Raw genomic sequence first — 22,570 nt, forward strand, 5'->3', positions numbered from 1 at the left:
GAGAGAAGCAGGCTCCTCGCTGAGCAGGGAGCCTGATGTAGGACTCCATTCCAGGACCCTGGGATCATGACCTGAGCTGAAGGCAGATGCTTAACTGACTGAGCCCTGCATACTGAGTTTTTTAAAAAACTAGCAACCAGACTTAAACATTGTGTTTTGTATTTCAAGAAATGATTTGAAAAAGAAGCTATTCGTATTATACTCTTTTTAGTGGCTGCATGTTTAGAAGCCTGGCATGGGGGTGGACAGTGGGGTGGAGGGAAGCTGTGAGTCCCCTCTGTCCCTATGACATCATATGTCTGGAGCAATCAGGAGGCTGGCTCTTTTTTATCATAAAGAACTTGATGGCAGTCCCTATAGGACATTTGTTCCTCACAAGTACTTCCCAGAGATTCTATTAAAAGTCCCACAGAAACTCTGTTAAACATTAAAGCCATATGCAAACTAATACAAAAAAGGACTATGTTTTTTGGGGGCACTGTTTGGAACCAAGCATTACCTTAGCCGCTCACAGCCAGTCTTGAAGCCATAAAACCTTATTTTGCAAAGTATCACACATTAGCACCCTGGTTTGACTTCCTTCTGATTTCTAGCACTGAAAAAAAAAAAAAATAGCCTTTTCTATGATTTAGGTGTAGGACCTAACTGCAGAGGAATTTGCATTTGTATGAAGGGGGCTGAAATCCAGCTTCAGAATCAGCCAGGATTTTATTCTTTTATTTTATTTTACTAGGGAAGCAGAGAGTATCCTAATAAATCCTCCTTTCCTCTTTTAGCACACTTAAAAACCCATCTTTGAGCTCCACTGACTCCATTAGGTTAGAACTTTGGTATGAAGTACAAAGGGAGGAAAAGTATAGGTATGTGGGTGGAGAGAGAGAGAAGAGAGAGAAGCAGAGCATGCGGCGAAGGGAGAACTGTGGGCAAGCACGTGGGCAAGCACCTCATGTAGCCCGGTGCTCAAGAACGATGCGGCAGAAAGAGGGTATGTGAAGAACACGGACACCCCAGCTTCACATGGGACCTGCCAATCCACACAGGGCTCACATGCTGTTCCCTAGATGAGACCTTACCCAGAACTCCTTTGACTTCAGTCTCTGTCTTTGGACTTTTTGATTTAGCTTCTGTTTTAGCATTTACACAATAATAACTTTACTACAAAAGGTAAATGTCTTGTAAACTAATGGGAAACATATTGCTTGGCATAGTTTATAATGCCAGGATTTATGGCTCTAACACTGAGGGTCTCTCTGACCTCGAAGATAACATAATGAACCAGCAATGTGCTGCAAATGGCTCAGTGTGATTTTTATTAGTTCTCATAACTGCCCCTTATTAATTTGTATGCACATAATAAGCACTCACCTTCACAGTCTGTCCAGCTTCAGGGCCATCCTGGAAGGAGGGAAAAAAAAAAATAGATAAATAACAGAGGTGATACCAGATAGATGATATCTCCTACTTATTCAGAAATATCTCCCGTTAATAATTTAGATCCAATTTCATTGTGTGTTAATTTACAGTATTCTCATGGGGACCATTCACTTCAAATGTGTGGGACCAGACAGTTCTCCATTTCTGCCTGAGAGTAAGTGAAAAGTTATGTATAAAAATGATATAAATTATCCAGTGAGCCAACCCTCTTGCTACTTTCCATGCTCTTTGCTATCGGCTATGGTTTTAATTGCATTAAAGGAAGGTTGGAAATGTTTGAGGAGGTAAATTATCACACCTTTTGGTTATCTTTAAATCAGATGTAGTTTAATTAATGTCTGATTACTAGAAGTCTCTACTCAAAAAAAGAAAAAAAAACACCTACTGTAAACATAATCCATTAAGCAAGAATATGGGCTGTCTTATATAGGAAGATCACCCAAGAGTGGGCCCTCTCTGGCTGTCCTGACCTTGGTGGGGGTGGGGGAGGGTGGAAGTAGGAGCATTCATTTTTGCTGGGCCTTTTTCCCATCCTGGTTCCTCCTTTCAGCTTTTAAAACCCAACAATACTATTGGTTTAGTTGAAAATGGGCCAACTCCCCCAGTCATCAGTCACAATACAAAGCAAAAACAAGTGTTTAGCTGGTTTGAGATACCAGAACAAGCAATGTCTACAATCAAAAATTGTAAAACTGAATCAAACCTTGCAACTTTTAGCAAGTCTTTCTACCTCTGTGACCCAGACTAATGGGTAAGAAGGTTTGGCCTGCTGTGGCCAAGATTAAGTAGAACTGTGTATCAGTGGTTTTCAAACTTGAAGTCACAGCCCATTAGTGGGTCATGAAGTCAGCTTAATGGGTTGTGATCAGCACTAAAAACAAACCAGATAATACAACAAAAACGATTAGAGTGCACTGAAAGGGTAAATGCTGTTTTGTAAAACTCTGGTTTCCTTTATCTACATATGTATCCATGGGGAGGGAGGGTCACAATGATTGTGGAATAAATATCCTAGTGTGGTTTAAAGCTTTAAAGGGTTTGAAAACACGGCATATATGAAAGTACTCCAAGTGCTACGCACAAGTCAGTTCCTTTGTTTATGGGATTCACTTTCTAGTAAATCATGTTAGATAACTAGCCCTGGCTATTTCCAGCGAATGTGAATTTTCTTCTAGCATTTCATTTAACACTGACAGATGTCTTCAGCCACTTGCCTTCATTTGGTCTCTCCGGAAACATGATTTATAGCATAAGCTTGATAAACCCACCCTGAGATTAATTACCTGCATGAAGGTGACTCAAATGGTTTGACATGCAACACACACACACACACACACACACACACACACACACAGTATTTTAAAGGGAAGTTTACTCTCAACACAGACATGGCAGCAAAAAAATTTTTAAGAAGCATTTAAGAGCACTTTTAGTCTGAGCCTTTCATAACCTAAAAATAGTGGCCTTCTTTACCTGTTCTCTTTGAAGGTCTATGGTGGGGACATGAGGAGGGTAGAAGGAGGATGATAAATATTCTGCACAACTAAAGCACTGAGGGCAAGATATCACATGATGGAAGAAGTCAATTCTTTCCAAAGGGTCCCTGCAGAGTCATGTGATTTCGAGGCCACTAAGGACTTTAATTAGGTATTGATACTCCCCAACTCTTCCCAAGGGGGATCTGAAGGGGCACAGGATATGTTATATTGATTTACTCAATTCCCACAGCTGATGACTCACCACAGACCTCCTCCTCCTACACTTGGCTCTACCTCTGCCTAAAGATCTCCAGTGATTGGGGCGGGGGCGAGGGTGGAGGGGCTGGTGTCTCATTTTCTTCCTGGGAAGCAGGCCACACAGAATATTCCATCAATCCAGCTTCATACCAATCCACAATCAATCACTGGTGCTTGAATTAAAGAGAAAAGGAACCCTCTGAGGGCAAGGCCCCATGTAACTTGCATGTCTCTACTATCCTGAGGTAGAGCAAGGCTAGGCCCATGCAGAGCTCAAGACATATTTACCATGCAATAAAAATGACTTGTCCAGCCCCAGTCCCAGGAAAAGATCTGGAATGTCTTAATGCCCATGAAATCACGTGTCTATTTTTCCCACCTGCTTTGTAAACAACGCTGCAGACAGTGTCTCAGCTGACATTTCACAGTCCACCTTGGGGCCAAGGATAGATAGTAGGGCGGTCCTGGATTAGTAACACCTTTTTCTGCTACTATGAAAGACATGAACAACCACAGCTGCCTTACCAGTGAGATGGCAGCTTAAAAGAGAGAGAGAGCCCAACGCTAGGGTGTGAAAAGGAAGAAAAATAACTTCTGAGCTATCCGTACACTCACCTGCATGGAAAATGTGAGAGAAGTTCCCTGGAAATGCTTCTCCACCACCAGCCCAACTCTCTGGGTCGCCTGAAACAAATCCGCCACTTCATCGGGACGCAGGTCTCGGAAGCGCTCCACTGGCCGAAGGGGACACACGAGGACATCTGTGGTGAGTTCTGTTAAGGCACACTTTTGCTTCTTTGGGAAGTATTTTTACCAAGAAGTTTATACCCACAGTACTGAATCCCCTTGGCCCAAGGCCTGAACTCTCAAAGACTAAGGAATAAAAGAACAAATATTTACCAACCACCAAACTCCAGGAAGTTCAAAAAGAGCTTATAAACATGGTTAACTATACTTTGAAGGGGAAGGGATGGCACACTGAAGAAATTCTTTTAAGGGAAAGGGGCATTAATGTTCAGAGAGACTCAAGTGCTGGCTGAAATAATTATGCCAAGAGGCAAAATCTATTCTGGACCATTATCTCCTGACCCCAATTCGAAAGCTCTGTCTTCTCAAGCAGCTAAAGGCACTGGGTTGGAAAAGCAAGCAGAATATCCATGATTAAAATTTTAATTTCAATATCTCTTTACAGAAAAATGTAATGAAAATACTATAGGAGTTATTTTATTTATGTTTAAAAGGAGTGTCGACATTCTGAAAATATACAGTGCCCTTCATTTCTGATAAGAGATGTACCATGGGGTTAAGCAATTTATGACAAGTGTTCCTCAAATTGATTATTAAGAATTCAGGAAGCCAGTTGAAGGTAAATCATTAACTTAAGAAAAAAGGGTTTTTTGTTTTTTTACTTAGGCAAACAAAACCGTCTTAAGGCAAGTCAACATATTTATGATATTGGCCCAAACAAACAAAATCTAGAGGAAAAAAAAGTAAGTTTGATCACATGTTGGTGGAAAATTAATATTCAATGTTACACCATCAATAACATTTCAGTTGTCTGTGTATTTGAACTCCTCATATACGTGTGGCTACATGCATACAATTGGGCAAATATGCGTATGTATGTATAGTATACACACACACACAGATAGATATATTATTTTTTGTTTAGATTTCAGGTACCGGCAGGAGAAAAAAAGTGCTCTAATGCTCTTTTCTGTTTCCTTCCTTTTTCCCGTTTCTTGCCTAAAGCTAAGGAGCTAAGAGGCATAATAAAACCCCAATTCTATGATTGCTAGTCTCACCAGAATATCAAGCACTGTAGACCATCATACTGGTAGGACGCAGAGCCCAAAGGGAAATGCACTGAGCTCAGCTGGGTGGGCCTGATTTCCATAAGAGAAGGAGGAGGGGGGAGAAAGGAAAAACTGATTAATTTTGCTCATAATCAGGAAATTCATGTCAACGGTAAACTAGGAAAAGGAGCATTTGTTTAATCTGAGTTCATTTTTCAAGAGAGGAGAAGGGAAACCTTCACCCACAGGGCATCAGATACTTAAAAAGATAATTACCCTTCTTTGGCAGGGCTGCTTTATTATCATGGGTCAATGAACCATTTAGAAATGAAGAATTTCCTTTCATTTCCTTTTAGCAGATTGCCAGCTTCCACTCCCACTGAGTTGCCTCTTCTTTGTTAAAAGAGACCTTTTCCCATCATCCTCCTCCCAGCACCTCCTTCTCCTTCCTCCTCCCTCCACCCTCCCTTAGACCCTGACTTCACCAAACCACAGCAAGATGACAACTCTGCAAGCTTCCAGCAATACCCATTAATTGTCATGGTGAGCTATGTCTAAGCACAGCGACCAGGTGGGGAAGGAAGGACATTTTATTTAAACAATGGCTTACTGTCAAAATTGTTAGAACGAATCTGAAATTCTTTGTATCTGATAACTTTAGTAATATCAGTGACATCTGAAACTTTTTTTTTTTGTCCCAATGCCATAAAAAATATTTTATTATCTGTTCATTCTCCTTGTCTGATGCTAAGGATTGGCTTGACCCAATGTTTAAGGAATCAAAACATTTATGGAAGTGAATCAAAATGGCTGAATCTGTCAGCTATTTCATCCTGTGTACACTGAACCACAGGGTCGTATATCACATACATTTATTATTAATTGAACATTAATAATACTAATAACAACATGGCACAAAACAGTTGGACAGGCTAAACACATTCTCATTTAGGTGAATATTTTTCACCTGCCCATTTAGGCCACGTTGCCCCAACATGTATATTCCCTGAAATCTAACCCTTTATTAAGAAAACATCTTATCTGCCTGCAACAAACAATGTTTCCATGTGAATGATAAGATGAAATAGGGTTAACTTTTAAAGGTGCTTACTTGGGCAGGTGTTCATGTAGGTAATCATTGTCTTTGTTCTGTTGGGACCCAACGGATGGACAAACAGGCATCTTGACCTGGCAGTGGACACACAGGTAGGCTTCACAGGACTCCATATTGAGGTAGATGGGTCTGAATTTACACAGGGTGGGGCTCTGGAGCTCCTGGCTACTGTATGAGTCACCGACCTGACCAACAGCCGACTCACTAGTCTCCCCAGGCCATTCTAGGTACAAAATGGCATCAGGAAGTCAGGACCAACCACCATCCCTCAGTTCCTCTGAAACCAGAGCAGAAAAGAGCCTATGTCCTAAGCCCAACGCAGGCTATGTCCCTACTGCTGCCTACCTACTTCCTGAAGCTCCTCTTCCCCCCACCTCTCCGCTATGCACTATACATCTGCCACATTTGCCTTCCTTCTGTTCGTCTAACACATTAAACTCCTTCCCAGACTGGGGGGGCCTTTGTCCCAGCTGTTTGTTCTGCCTACAATTCAATTCCCCATAATCTTCGCATGGCTGCTTCTTTCTTATCATTCCAATTCTAATTCCAATGCTACTCTCTCCAAGGAGCATTCCAGGACCACCAGTTTAAATTGCTACCCAGTTACTCTCTCTTCTATCACCTGACTTCCATCCTGCCAGAGGCCCTGCCACCACCTGGCAGTTTTCTGGGTTGGCTACTACCTACCTGAATGAAAACATCAGCTCCACGAGAGTGAAGACTGGTTCACCCCTGCCCAGAACACCAGACTTAATAAGCATTACCGCAATGAGTGAATACATTATGAACCAGACCTTCTTGCCAGCTATCTCTGAGTACTAAGACCCTGACAAAATGGAGACAACATCCATTTATTTTCAGCCATCTACACAAGATTGGGAGGGTCTACAAGATTTTTTTTTAATTCCAAGAGATCTCTTCCTAATATTTAGCATAATCAGAACCAATGTTGGATGTGAGCTGGAAAAACGTAAACTTGTTTTAACGCAAATTAATTTTCATACGAGCACAAAGGAAACGTAATGATGAGGGTAAAATCCTTGTGAAAAACCCCTTTTATGTAATTATAAAAAAAACTACAGAAAGAAGTATCTAGATTATTCAGAGTCTCAGATAAACTATACCTATAAAAACGCTGCTTTATACTTTGACTAGGAATTGTAATTCATTTGTTCACTCAGTGAACAGTGAGCACCAGGTAAGTGTGGATGCTGTGCCAGGCTCTGGGAATAGCAAAGGAGAACAGGAAGTTGCTCCTGTTCTTCCAGTCCAGGAGACGGGCACCAAAGTAAGTGACTGCAGTACTCTGGGAGGTACAGAGGGAGGATTAGAAGATACAGAGGCAGGGACGCCTGAGTGGCTCAGTCGGTTAAGCGTCTGCCTTCGGCTCAGGTCATGATCCCAGGTCCTGGGATCGAGTCCCACATCGGGCTCCTTGCTCAGCAAGGAGCCTGCTTCTCCCTCTGCCTGCCTCTCTCTCTCTCTCTGATAAATAAATAAAATCTTAAAAAAAAAAAAAAATTAAAAAAAAAAAAAAAAAAAGAAGATACAGAGGCAGAGGGAAGGACCCAATGCAGCCAAACCTGGGACACCTTAGTAAGGCAAGGGCTCCAGGGCAACTACAGGTGACCCCGAGTTTGATCGAGTACCCCATGGCTCCCGAAATATAAGCAGGTTCATAAAGGATTTAATGCAGGTCAGCAAACATTTTCTGCAACAGGCCAGATGGTCAAATTCAAAGTTTGGTGGGCTGTATGCCTAAGCAGCTATAGACAAGACAAACAATAGTAGGCGTAGCTATATTCCAGTAAACCTTTATTTACATAAAGAAGGGGCAAGCCAGATTTGGCCATGGACCTAATAATGTCAATGGTTGGTTTAGAGGAATCACATTAGTAAGAGGTAACTAAAGGAAGTTAGAACTATTTGGGGGCTCCATTCTTTTCCTGAGTTGAGGACCACACTGTTATTTAAATAGCATATTGGACAAACATCATTATGGTATCTTAAAAATTGTCACTTTCTATGGAAAACACCTGAGCATGACAGAGAAATTTCATGAACTTGTGTAGCACTTTTGATGCTTTTAAAGACTAACCACAGTCAGAAAATGTGTTACGGTGATAATATCATATAGATAAATCATGAGTGTTCCTCCCAATCCAACTAAAGGAGTTTCTGCCATCTTTAATTGTAAGAACGAAGCATATGATCTACAAACACATGAGAGCACCAGAACAGTATGTTATTCACAAATCCAACTGAAAATAAAAGCATTTTCTCAACATAAGTACATAAGCCTTGGAAGAAAACACCATATTGCTTAAAGATGGTGGGTATCATGCGCTACATGATTCTCATAGACAAACAACTCAGGGAAAGCAAATTAATTTTGAAGAATAGCAGACAGCTCTTGTAATTCTACTGCAACTGTTTATATGTCAGTAGTTTTAAGGTAATGTCACAGATGCAGCATAATTTAACTTAGAGATTCTTAGGCATTGTTAATGGGCAAATCCCACATTATACATTGGCTGCTACAACACACTTTCTTTTGAGTCCTCTTTGCTTGGGATTGATACCCCTGAAGAGACTTTTTAGCCAACATGCATGATAACCCTCAAAGAAGTTAATCTACATAATTGAGTTTAATCTATATTTATCCAGGACTCATCATGGGTGAGAACCTGTGAAAGAGAGTATCATATGGGATCTGGTCTCTCTCTCTAATCTAAAGTAGAGAAGTCCATTTAGTAGTAACATTTAAAAAAAAAAAAAAAAAAGAAGAGAAGGGAATAGTTACAGTTTAGTTCCTGTGGTCCACAAAGAGACTCCTCATAGAGGAGGAAAATCAAAGAACACTTCCTAGTGCAGATGAGATTTCAAGTGAATTTTACAAATGGGGGAGTAATTCAACCAGTGGGTCAGCTGACAACCCACTCATCCATCCATCCCACCACTAGAGCCTCCTCTCAATCCAGGGCTTGCGCTAGCATGTAGGGTGCCAAGATGAATCCAGCAGAGTAATTGACCTTGAAGGGCTCAACTCTGATGTCCCAAACTGTCATGCAGTATAAACAGATCATCACAACACAGATGAAGACTATTGATAGAAATCAGTACAGAATGTTGTGGGAGCACAGAGGAGGCAGACTCTAACTCTGCCTAGGGGTGTGAGATAAACTTTTCAGTATGGTCTTGCATTTCAATTTTCTAAAATCAGAAACTATTTTTCCAAATTTGGACCAAGATCTGTCCTTGAAAATGGCCTAGCAACTTATGGTTAGCTTTCAAGAAAGTTGTCAGACATTCCTTCTTTGGCCATAATCACTGTTTCATTTACATATGTACTCTCATTTACTTAATCTTTCAAACAAACCCATAAAGTACTATTATAATTCCTATTTTGCAGATGAGGAAATTATAGCTTATAGAAAATGAGAAACTTGTGCAAGACAGCACACTCAACATGAGACTAAAACTAGAATTCTACCCAAGCTGTGTGATTCCAAGATCCATGTTATTAACCACAATGCTGTGATGTTGCACTTTTTGTACGATTATGACTCAGTCTCTGCCTACCCTCTTATTAAAAGTGTGCCCTGAATTCCCAGTCTGTTGTGGAAGAGAGCCATGGGTTTTATGAAACACAAAGATATTGTACAAAACTGCTAAAGGCTGAGAGGCACCTAGCCTTGAATGAAGAAAGCAGTGGAAACACACAACCCCATCATGGGTGGAAGCCTCAGTGCTGGGCAAGAGAAGTAGTAAGTATGTCCTCATCCTAACAGAGAACTGTGAGTAAGGACATCAAGAATAAGAGAACCTCCTTGCACCAAGAGGTTCAGCAGGAGGAAGTATGGAGGGATGTGGAGCCTGCATTTTGGCCCTTTTCCCTCCCTCCCTTCCTCCCTCTCCTTTTCCCTCCCTCCTGTCCTTCCTTCCTTCCTTCATTCATTTTAACTGAAGTACAGTTGATGCATATCACACCAGTTTCAGGTGTACGACATAGTGATTCCCCAAGTTTATAGTAATGATACGTTCACCACAAATATAGCTACTACCTGGCCCTTTTCCATTTTTGAGGTTGGCTTGCTTCAAGGTACCTGTGGCTCCCCTGGGCTGGTAGACTCTGAAGGAAGCTTAGCTACAACTGTCAAAATTGATGGGTTAGGCTGACAGACATACGGAAAAATCCTGTGGCCTGTTGGACAGTGACTGGGAGTCGCTGACTCTCTCACACCATTATTTTTATGACCAAGGATCACCAGAAACTTGGTAATGCCTTTCCTTTCCCTTTTCCTCCTCACTCACTACCAGCCCAGAAGTGCCTGTCTCTGTCCTTTGGATGTAAACACTTGGGGTGTTTTTGCCACACTGAAGTGATGATGACACAACATGCCAGGCCCTGTGCTGAACTCTGGGTGGCACAGAGCTAACCCAGAACACATACAATGGACAAAAGAAACCAAATGGAATCTTGCACTAGTCAAGCATCTGAAGTCAGTGTGGTAGAGGATTTACAAATATTACCACAAAAGTGCCTCCCATCCCACCTGCCCCTTTGCAAAGTGACTTTGCTTCTCTTCTCATCAGAAGTGGAAGTCTGTTTCCTCTCCCCCTGAATTTGGGCTGGCCTTGGGACTCGCTTTGATCAGTGAAATGTGGTAGAAGCTTCACTATGTGACTTCCCAGGGTCAGCCCCGAATAGACTTGACAACTTCTGTTTTTTTGTCCTCTTGGAACACTGAGACCAAAATGCTGGGAAAAGCCCAGGTGGCCTACTGGGGAATGAGAACCACATGGAGGAGAACTAAGGTACCACAGCGGACAGCCAGCACCAACTGTTAGAACCTTCCAGTCATAGGAGACTTACTGACTGACTTCCAACTTCTCTGTCAGCTGTCTACTACTGCATTATGACAACAAACACAAACACTGTGGCTTAAAATAACACTACTTTGTTTTCTTGTCCTGATTCTGTGGGTGGTTTTTGTGCTGGTCTCACTTAGGCAACTGCTTTTGATTGGCAGGTAGGCTTGGGGCTGGGCTCAGCTGGGTCCACTGGGCCCCTCACTCCACATGCCCTTTCATCCCAATCCAGAGGCAGAAACTCTAATGCCTCTGAAGGCTAAGTTCTCCCACATTCTATTGGTCAAAGGAAATGATGGGCCAGCCCAGGTTGAAGGGAGAGAAATAAACTCCATCTCCTGACAGGAGGAGTAGGAAGACCACACTGAAAAGAGGTACAGGCAGGGGAAGTCCTATTGCATTGGGGGTCATCACCATGACAATCAACCACGGGTAGTAAGTGTGAAAAATTCCAGGGATCTTATAAAAATGACCAGGTGCCCAAGATAGCTTAGATGCCTGCTGAATATATATAGCCACGGCATTTTTGGAGCTGGGGCAGGCCTTAAACATCATCCTTCAATTATTATTACATCAATATCTTCCTTGTTGGATGGGAGAAAAATGGGGGAACAGAGTGTTTAATTGATTTGCTCAAAGTCACACAGGTACACAATTGGAACTGAAACTCCGCTATCTGGCTTCCCAAACCGAAGCTCCTTCCATTACACAGAAGATGACTAAACGTTGCACCTCAGCCACCAGGTTCTAGTGCTAAACCTCTGGCAGACATCAATAATCAGCTCCGTACGTAACTCTCTCCGTGAACCACAGAGACTCGGATTCTTTCTCAATCCCGCCCTCGAAGCAGCCGTCATCAATCAGAGTGGGCACATAACAAGAGATGCGGGGGTCATTTCTGTGGCCTCCTCTCCTGCCTCAAGAACCACACAAACATCTGCAAAGGCCCTGGCAGAGTCAAGAACAAAGTGAAATGCTGCAAAAGCGAGAATCTGCCCAACTACATCAAATGTTCATTATGTTGCTACATTTTTATCCAAAATAAATTGGATAAGTTTAAAATTTGCTCATCATGTATAATAATTGATGATCTAAAAAATAATTTTATGTACATTTCCATGACAAATATAAAATATTTAAATATAGAGTCATGACAGAGAAATGGAAATGTACTGATTTAGATGATTAATTAAAGAAGACAGCAGAATATTATTCTCAGAGTTGTTCAGACTTGCTCCCATTTATTTTTCCATATTTGATCTATTCTAGGGATTCAGAATATAAAAGTCACTAAAATAAATCAAACCATCAAAATATCATTGATTCTGATGAGGCTGATTAGCATGTGCATATATGAATATGGAGGAAGTCAGTATCAAATGACGAAGAATTAGTCATTCTTTGGAACTAATAAAAAAGTAGAGTGCATATTCATCTCCACTGCAGATGAGTACGTAGTTCAATGACAAGCAAGGAACTTTCCAGTTTGTAGTGCAGACTTCTGGAAGCCCTGTGTAATAAGTTATTTGCTCTAACAAATAATCCTAGCCCTTGCAAATCTTCAAAATGATTCATAATGTCACTTCAAAAACAACAGGATGGACTGTGAGGTATTTTTTAAGAGGAGATTCAATTTATTTGATTTAAATAGCACAGTTACAGAGCTTTGAATCAAAGTAGGTGGCATCTCAAAAAGTAATCTACTATTCACAGTGTAAGCACTTCTGTGAATTTTCTTATCAGAAAGGTAGAAATATCACCCCCCAAATTAAGCAATACAATTCTGAAGAAGCAACTTGTCAATTTGGGCCACATCTTTCTTCACTGGATATTAACGCACCCACTGCAGTAACTCAGTGACGACATCATGGGATAGTCATCAACCATAAGCATAAATGGCGTGAATATAATTATAAGCAAATTTGATTTCCACAATATAATAAACTCCAGGACAGTGTGATTAAGATAATGATAGTACTCTGCTCGTTCCTGGATCTCAGGGCAAGCATCTCTTAAGTATCCATGAAAATTCTCATGTTTTGTCCTGGAAACATACGGTGACTGTGAGTCCTTAGTCATCTGGGGGAAAGGAAGGCAGGTATCCTTCACTAGGCACATCCGCCCTGAGCCAGCCCTCAAACTCCTATACAAATCTGGATGCTCAGAGGTGAGAATCACATTCATAGGGAGAAGTGAACATGTGATGTGGCCTTCAAAGAAAGTAAAATCAAAGAGGAGCCTGCAGCCTGAAAGCACTTTGGTACAGATTCTTTGGTTTAAATTTCACACATTATTCTGTGTATTTTTCAAGGCAAAGGAAATCTTCTATTTATTATCCCAAGAGAAACAGAGTGGGAAAAGCTTACTTGTACTAAATTAAATATGTGGGGAAAGGTGAATAATATCAGAAGGGGAAGGAAAGAACAGAGAACATTTGTTTGCTTCTTGCTATGTTCTAGTGATCATCAGTGACCCTTTGAGGCAGATACTATCACCCCCATTTTTCCACATTCAGAAGTTCCGGCCAACAGAGTGAAACCACATACCCAAGGTCACACAATTATAAAGCGAAAATCTTGGCTAAGGCCATGCGGTAAAATCATCTATGCTGTTTCAATGCTGCCAAGGTCATGAAAGTCTCCATGTGCCTATTGCAGTGTTTACTACAGTGGTTCACCCGAACACTGGTTTCATGAGATGTTATCACACATTATACAGGAGAAAAAACATGTGTGGTCAAAGAGGATTAAAAAGCACTGGATGAAATGAGTAAAACAGGTTTCTCCACAGTGGTACTCATCAGGATATTTAATATGCTAATGTGCATTCTGAAGTTCTCAAAAAGCAGAGATGCTATGCAGCATTTCTTGTATTTGCTTAACAATAAAACATTATTATAATTATAATTATTATTATTACTACTACTTTGCAGAACGCTGTAAAGGACAAATGTTCTAGGGGATGTTCTTTGAGAATCTTGGGCATCATTTACCTCAATATAGAGGTGCCTGCAAAGATTGCTGTTTTTTAAACAAAAAATAAATATCCTGTTAATTCATATGAGCAAAACAAGAGGGCATTCTGCTAAATGAAATACGCTGAGCAGTTGAGTATTAAAATATGGGATATGAAGGTCATTGGTGCTGTTCACCAACTATTTCAGGTTCTTGCCATATCCAGGCACAAGGTAGGATGATACTTCCTGGATCCTTGTGGTTCGATGAAGCTGAAGATGAATTCTGGCCAAGGAATTGTGAGCAGAAGTGATATATGTTGCTTAAGGACTAGAGCCCTGAACTGCAGTGTGAGACCCCAAAGCTCTTTCCTTCTCCATGGCAACCAGAAACATTGGTGGTACAGTCAGACTGGACTGGCATTATAGGTCAGCAGGGGGCTCTGTTCATCATCTGTTCTCAGCGAATAGAGCAAGTCTGTCAAGTAGGTTTCATCTCTTTTGCTAACTCGCAACTAACCTGTAGTAGCTGCTTCGAGCAGTACTTTGAAGAGGATTCTGAGGTTTCAATAGGAATCAGGAGGGAAGAATGGAGGGATTTGTTAGTTTGAGCTACCATGAGGGAGGGAAGAATATCCGTGTGCATGATCAAGTATCTGCCATTCTTCGATTTGAAAGCAATACAAATATTTCCCCAAGGCTCACGTTCCCCCTTTCTCAATGACATGGAAGTCATTTCTAGGTACTGCAATGTCTCTGAATAGCAGTTATGAAAATCTGGTCTTATTGGTATTGTCCTGAAGATACATAGAAGAATAAGGGATTTAAATAATTCTAGTTAGGAGAGTATTAAAAGAGTTACTGTCACTCAAAAGTGTCTGTCCATAATGTGCTAACATGGGAGTGGGAACACATCAGATGAAAATGATGTAAAAATGCTCTTAGGTGTTAAGAGCTGGAAGAATATTGCAAAGAAGAAGAATTAAGTACATTTGTCAGCTGGAGGAAATATTTAAGGATCATCCCCAATGAGGAATTTTTTTTTTAAACTTCATATATACTCGCTATGAGAATCATTTCAAAAACTCTATGAGAAGCTTTTTAATTCTAGTAGAGATCAGGAAGTAATGCTAAAGATCTGTAATTCATTGGAGATCTGCTGGAAAACCACAGGCAAGATAAGTAATTTAGTAGCACTTGACCATGTACACTTCTATTCTACCAGCATGTGAATGAGGACAGAGCACCTGGAGTGTCTACTTCTACAGGGTGGCCAGACTGGGACCCAAAAGCCCATACAGCGAGGGTCCTTCCAACACAAGCTCCACTAGGTCCTGAAACGCATGGATTCCATTTCTGGTTGGCTAATGCCATTCAAGAGCCACTGGAAAAGTCCAATTTCCTTCAGATCTCCAGTACAGTTGGACAAGCCAATGAAGCAACCCACACATCACAGTTCAGATACTATGGATGGCAAAGAGCACCCAAATATAAATATGGAACAGCAGAGACTCTTTAACAGGAGAAAAGAAATAGACCTAAAAGGGAATATTCCACAGGGAGAGCATTCTTAGAAGACAGGAAATACTCCCTAGCAGACAGGCTCACGTGGCATTCCTGGTACCACACACAGTGTAATGCAGAACAGGCCGTCAAGAAAGATTTGGTGAAAGAGAAAATGACATGCATGCTCATTCATTTCTTCATCTGGGAAACCATTCTTTCACATGAGTAAGTCTTCAAAATGTTTCAAAAATTGTTTCTGAGACCATTGAACAAGACCAGACTCAACTTACTTACATGAAAATAATTAAGGGAAATGCAGTTACTACTTAAAAAAAAAAAATGCTTAGCTCTGAATTCTTAATCAAAAAGAGACCCAGCTAAAGGCAGAGAAAAACTAAACATAAGATACCCTACCCTTCGCACATCAAAGGCAGTGCTTGCATTTTAAATGGGAAACTTGTAGACCGTTAACTCATTGGAGCTTGGAAAGATCTGAGAATAACATTGTTCTCTGTTCTTTTAAAAACAGTGATGAGATCTTTTATTTTTTGTGTGACAGATACAGATATTGATAGAAAATTCCTTATTTAAAAAAACAGAGAACCTTAATTATGTTAATTAGGTATTCTCAGAATGTGAATTAACCTCCCCCTAACCAAAATAAATAAATAAATAAATTCAGTCTTAAGTTAGCAATCTAAAAGAGATGTGAGAATATTTCATGTTGAAAGGTGTACCCGTGTTTAACGAATGAATTTCTCTGTGAATTACTGAAGGAAGGCCATAAAGCCAAATTTTGGAGAAAAGGGTAGAAACGAAACAATTTTTAGGATGTTGTATGTTTTTCATTTATTCATTAAGTATGCATTAATTAAGAAAATTAATACTCTTATACCGGAATTGAAACACTGGAATTAAAATTAAAAACTTAATTAAAAAAAAAAAAGCCTCCTATATGGTATTGTGTATGGCACTGAGGACACAGCATGCAGCAGCCATATGCACCGCATCCCCTCCGTCCAAAAGTGTACGTTGTAGAGGGCGAAAAGGCAGGAAACAGATAAAAACGTCATCTATTGTGAAAGAGACAAGGGTCGAGATAAGAAAGCAAAGATGCAGTGACACAAGCGGAAGGACATTCCGAGCCCACACTGCTACACTGGGAGTGAGCTTGGCATGTTGATCTGGAGTGCCAGGAAGGAGGCCTGGCTCTCTACAGCTTTGGGGGGCAGGCTGGACTGATTCTATGTGCATGGGGAAGCCTCTGAAGCGTCTCAGGCAGTGGGTAACAGAGATTTATGACAGAATCTGAGTTCTCTTCTAGAAAGAGCACTGTAAATGCTGTATAGAAAAAAAAAAAAAAAGGATTCAATCAAAGTAAGGATAAAAGCTGAAGGCCACTGGAAAGGGCTTTACCAGAGACTAACTGAGAGATTCAAACTAGGCCCAAAGTATGGTGGTGACAGTGTAGATACAGAAAATTTGAGACATATTTCTGAGACAGGAGAAACAGCACTTACTGATGGGGGTGCGGAATGAGCGGAGGGGGGTCCAAGAGGACTCCAGGGTTCTGGCCTGAGGAGGTGGGTGGAGAATGGTGTAATTTAGGAGATAAAGGTGGTTGGGGGTTGGGAGGTAGGCAGTGTCTTGTGGCTCACTATTTAGAGACCTTTCCTTCTTGAATTTACAGATTTCCCAAAACCAAGTAACCCGGGGGACCCCAGGGCTTCTAGGAATCTCCTGAAAATGTTGGCAAGATGGGATGGATATGTGTGTGTGTGTGTGTGTGTGTGTGTGCGCGCGTGCACATGCATGTGTATGCACTGTTCTCCTGTGATCTTGAGTTTGCAAAAAATTCTTAGTCTCTGCACTACAACTAAGATAAGAATCACTGATTTGAATTAGAAAAATTATTTGGAATTAGTTCCCAAGAGAATGATTAAAAACAGACTCACACTTCTATCCATTTTAGCTTAGAATCTAACAGATTTGATGTAGCAAAAGGGTTCGAAGCTGATGCCCAAGAAAGAATTCTTGAGACGTCTTTGGTGCCAAAAGGTGGTTTTATTAAAGCACGGGGACAGGACCCGTGGACAGAAGGAGCTGTACCGGGTCATGTGGAGTGGCCCATTATATACTTTCAAATTGGGAGGGGGGTAGAGATAGTGTAAATCTCTAAGGAATTTGGAAGCAAGGTTTGCAGGACCTTGAGAGGGCTAGCTATTGTTGGGAAAAGGTCACTTATTACTGTCCAATAAAACCTTAGTTATGAGACCCTTCAGATGTATATTGGTAGGTCATATGCTTGGGGGATGACTGTCAACATGTATCTTGGTGGGGGAGATAAAGGAGGTTTCCAAAGGAATTTTTATATGTTAGAGTAGACTTAACAGGATCCTGGAGGTCAGGCTAAGATTTGTCTTTTGCCTTTAGCAAAGTATTAACATCGAGGCAGCTGAGTGTCTAGAGAAATGTCACTCGGCCTGTTTCAAGGACTTGTCAGCAGGCTATAGGTAGTGGAAATTTAATTTTTCTTCTGCCTTTGTTTCCCACATCAGACCCACTCATGAAACGTGAAAAAAAGAAGTTTATTTTGTATCTGAGCAATGTGTTCCGAAGGATGAACCCTCCACAAAAGACAAACTAAAGATTTTTCTCTACATGGCATAGCACTAAAATCATTTTAATCTGATTCAGCAGTGAACAATTTAAGACGTGTCTCTTCCAACAAAAGACAGCTGGACACATAAAGATGATTGTGTGATCCATTCAAAATTAAAGAATAGGCTAAATCATTTACAACAATAAAAATGCAGAAAATCCTTCCGGAAAAAAAAAAAAGGCGTGAAAACTCTAAGTAGCAAGTGATTTCTAAATGTTTCCAAAACAGGAAGCAAAAGACATTTTAATGTCACTCTGGTAGCTTCCAGAATAGAATAAGTTAATCAGGCAGCCTCTAAAAACAAAGAGGCAATTGATTAAAAACAAATAAATTAAAAAAAAATTCAGCAAGAAGTGTCAAGAAAGGAGGCTTTTTCAAGATAGTGATTTGTATGCAAATATAGCTCAGCATTTATCACTAAAACCTCCAAAGCCTGTAAAGGGACAAAATTTGTTCTTCCCATCTACTCAAACTCTTCTCCTTATGAAGTCAACTGCCAATGACAAGGAAGGTTGTGACATCTTTAAAACAACAGTAGAAGAAACACCTTCACACATACAGTGTTTCAAACCACAAACTCCTAAGCCACTCTTTCTTCCTCAAATCTCTTAGCCTAGTGTCTTTGTTAATGCTAGGCTAATATTTATAGCTACTTCATTGGTGTGTTACAAGGTTTTTGTTTGTTTGCTTGCTTGCTTTTTTAATAAGGGATTTTTAATAGCATATTTCACACCATAAAGTAAAGGCTACTAAGCAAATGGATGCTTAAAAAAAGTCAACAGAAATTAATTCCTTTAAGGCCTCCCTCTGGATAGCATACCCATCTTTTTTTTTTTTTTTTTTTTAAAGATTTTATTTATTTATTTGACAGAGAGAGACACAGCGAGAGAGGGAACACAAGCAGGGGGAGTGGGAGAGAGAGAGAAGCAGGCTTCCCGCGGAGCAGGGAGCCCGATGTGGGGCTCGATCCCAGGACCCTGGGATCATGACCTGAGCCGAAGGCAGACGCTTAACGACTGAGCCACCCAGGCGCCCCTAGCATACCCATCTTTGAAACCATAATGTGGAATAGGATTTGAATATTGTTCACTGACACGAGGGTTATTTTCATTTGGAACCAGAACTTCCCTAAGCCACATATGAAACTTCACCCCTATGTTTCCAAGTTCCACTCACCTACCCACCTCCCTCACCTCATATTCTCTCTGTATTTTTCTTCCCCACCATAACTAGCATCACTGGAGGCAGGGGGTAGGGATAGGTTATCTGACCATAGTTTCGTCTTTCACTCCAGTTTGAACTACACGAATTTTCAAAACATAATCGTTAACAATAAAAAAAAGCCTCACAATACAAGAAACAGACACTGAAAACATTTAAAATATCGAAGTGCATTCAGGATTTGCAATTTTTTTTCCAGGCTCTCACTTTCAATGTTGGGTTTAGGCAGTGCAGCACACGATACGGTTTGCCTAATGTTTAAATTAGAAGACCCAACAATCTCAGAAGCATCTATGAAAATACCAACTTGAACCCAATATTTCTATGTATTTTATTTTGTATATAACTGAAAAAATATTTAAGCATGCTAAGAAAAACGAAAAATTGTGGAAACAGATGTTCTGGCAATTTCATAACAATTTTATATTTACATGTTATTATTGCTCCTGCAGGATCTTAAAATTCACTCCCAATTCCTTATATGCTCAGATATTAAAAACATATCTTTGCTACCTGACAATATTCTGGCATAGGGAATCAAACATTGGCCCCAATACCTCTCATTACCAATATCACCATCATCACCACCATCTTTGCCATCAAAAAGTAGAAACTGTTTGAATCACCACAATTATTGCTAAAACAGTGTCTCAAATTTCTTATTGATGATAAAATGTTTTTCCAGGAGACTGCGACCTCAAATACTAAGAGAGATGGAATCTCTCTAGATTCCATCATTATTAATGTTTCCATATGGAGAATAAAACAAAACAAAAAACCAAGCCTCACCTTGAAAAAAAAACTCTTATCTAGAATCTCATCTGGTCCAGCTTAATCTATGAAAAAGGAAAAAAAAAAAAAAAACAATTTAAATTCAGAGGGGTTATTATGGATCTTTAATGCTTTGATATCCTTATATCCATAGTAATTTACCTAATATAAATCAATGCCTATAGAACAGTGCTGTCTAATGGGACTTTCATCATGAGGGAAATTATAGTAGCCACTAGCCCTGTGTGGCTACTAAGCACTTGATATGTGGCCGGTGGGACTGAAGGACTGGATTTTAATTGCATTTAATTTTAACTAATTTTAATTTTAAAATTAACAATTAAACATCAACTTTATATTTTTATTTAACTAGTCTCCTATAGCCAGGAGTCACCAGCAGCTAGTTGCTTCTGCACCAGACAGCCCAGCAGTAAAAGCCACGGGTGTATAACAACAGGGAGTCGTGAAAACTGAGGCAAACAGGAAAACACATACCCCAAGGTGGGTGGACACTACTTCCTTGTTCCTTTTTATCAAGAGAAACTGGAAATTGGAGGCTATGTGTAATTCTATATTTAACTTCCAGCAACGACAGGCAGCCCTCGCTCACCATGGTTCCAACACTCAAAAATGTCAATGACCATGGTTCAGTTAAATAATACCAGTTCCCCAACAATCTAGGTCAATTTCCAGCAACCGTGGTTTGTTAGCTCAGAGGCAATGCATAAAGTACAAATCTGTCACCAGGTCTTCCGTCCACGAACCACCATGTGGATAACGGATGTGCATCCTGACCAGTGACCAACCCCAGCATGTCTTTCAAAGTCTGTCAGGGATGGGTTACCATGCATCTGTCATTGGTCACGCAGTGCCAGGAATGAAGGGAGTGGTGCTGCCTCCCGGTCTTCCACTGGTTAAACCCTGGTGACATTTTACGAACACGGACACGCAGAGGAGGGAACCGGCCAAGAAACACGAAAGTGCGACAAAGACCCAAAAAGTGATGATGCGGGAGGTGACCTGTGAATCAAACATAAAGGAAGTTACGGGAGGAATAGCTGACTGTGGGAATGTTGGGAATGTAGACCAAGCTGCTGCTCAGACCCTAGACAAGCAGGCAGAGGAACTTAGCTAAGGAAGACGTATCGACAGAAATGCAGGAAGCGGTCATGATGAAAAGAAGGAAGATGTCCCAGGGCAAGGGATGCCAGCAAAACACTTGATGTTTAAAAAAAAAAAAACTTCATATTTCACCACACTGAAAGCACAAAGGATAAAACGTTGGAAACTGATCCAAACTTAGGAAGAAGTGTGACCATTTGCCAAGGCAGAGAAAAGATGCTCCATCTATAAGTTATACAACCAGAAAAAGCAGGCGAGCGCTATTCAAACTACTCTTGATAAATGTTTTCCAAAGGAAGAAAAAAAAAACACTTTAATTCTCAGTGTTTCCAGTGTTTTAAATTACCAGTGCACTAAATAGTCTTAGTCCTATTTTTTTTTCAAACTCCCCTATATATGTTTAACACACAGTAAGAATTGTGTTTTGACAACATTTTTAAAGGTCATGGAGCCATCATAATTTTCCCCATTGATTATTAAGACTGCTTTGCAAGGTTTCAGCTTTCCTGGTCATTTTTTTCAGTCCCAAACTGCTGTACACAGTAAATACTTAAAATTCATGAAAAATACTGTGTAGGGCAAATAAGAGTTACCGCTAATGGGCCACATATTTAAAACCCATGCCAGAACTTCCAAACTCATTTTATGAGGCCAGCATTACCTTGATCCCAAAACCAGACAAAGACCCCATCAAAAAGGAGAATTACAGACCAATATCCCTGATGAACATGGATGCAAAAATTCTCACCAAAATACTAGCCAATAGGATCCAACAGTACATTAAAAGGATTATTCACCACGACCAAGTCGGATTTATCCCTGGGCTGCAAGGTTGGTTCAACATCCGCAAATCAATCAACGTGATACAATACATTAACAAAAGAAAGAACAAGAATCATATGATCCTCTCAATAGATGCAGAAAAAGCATTTGACAAAGTACAGCATCCTTTCTTGATCAAAACTCTTCAGAGTATAGGGATAGAGGGTACATACCTCAATATCATAAAAGCCATCTATGAAAAACTTACAGCGAATATCATTCTCAATGGGGAAAAACTGAGAGCTTTCCCCCTAAGGTCAGGAACGCGGCAGGGATGTCCACTATCACCACTGCTATTCAACATAGTATTGGGAAGTCCTAGCCACAGCAATCAGACAACAAAAAGAAATCAAAGGCATCCAAATTGGCAAAGAAGAAGTCAAACTCTCACTCTTTGCAGATGATATGATACTTTATGTGGAAAATCCCAAAGACTCCACCCCAAAACTGCTAGAACTCATACAGGAATTCAGTCAAGTGGCAGGATATAAAATCAATGCACAGAAGTCAGTGGCATTCCTATACACCAACAACAAGTCAGAAGAAAGAGAAATTAAGGAG

General features: G+C 40.5%; 1 protein-coding gene across 1 annotated transcript in view; it reads right to left on the reverse strand.

Annotated features, from left to right (window-relative positions):
- Positions 1–22,570, reverse strand: part of FHIT (fragile histidine triad diadenosine triphosphatase) — a 1,435,811-nt gene that overhangs the window by 251,602 nt on the left and 1,161,639 nt on the right. Inside the window, exons 6-7 of the mRNA XM_032411650.1 lie at positions 3,786–3,931; positions 1,366–1,395 (exon numbers count right to left, since the gene is read on the reverse strand). Of these exons, the coding sequence (XP_032267541.1) occupies positions 1,366–1,395; positions 3,786–3,931 (176 nt within the window). The remainder of the gene's footprint in view (positions 1–1,365; positions 1,396–3,785; positions 3,932–22,570) is intronic.

The sequence above is a fragment of the Phoca vitulina genome, unplaced genomic scaffold (assembly GCF_004348235.1).
Source record: "Phoca vitulina isolate PV1807 unplaced genomic scaffold, GSC_HSeal_1.0 scaffold13, whole genome shotgun sequence".
NCBI classification, from domain to species: domain Eukaryota; kingdom Metazoa; phylum Chordata; class Mammalia; order Carnivora; family Phocidae; genus Phoca; species Phoca vitulina.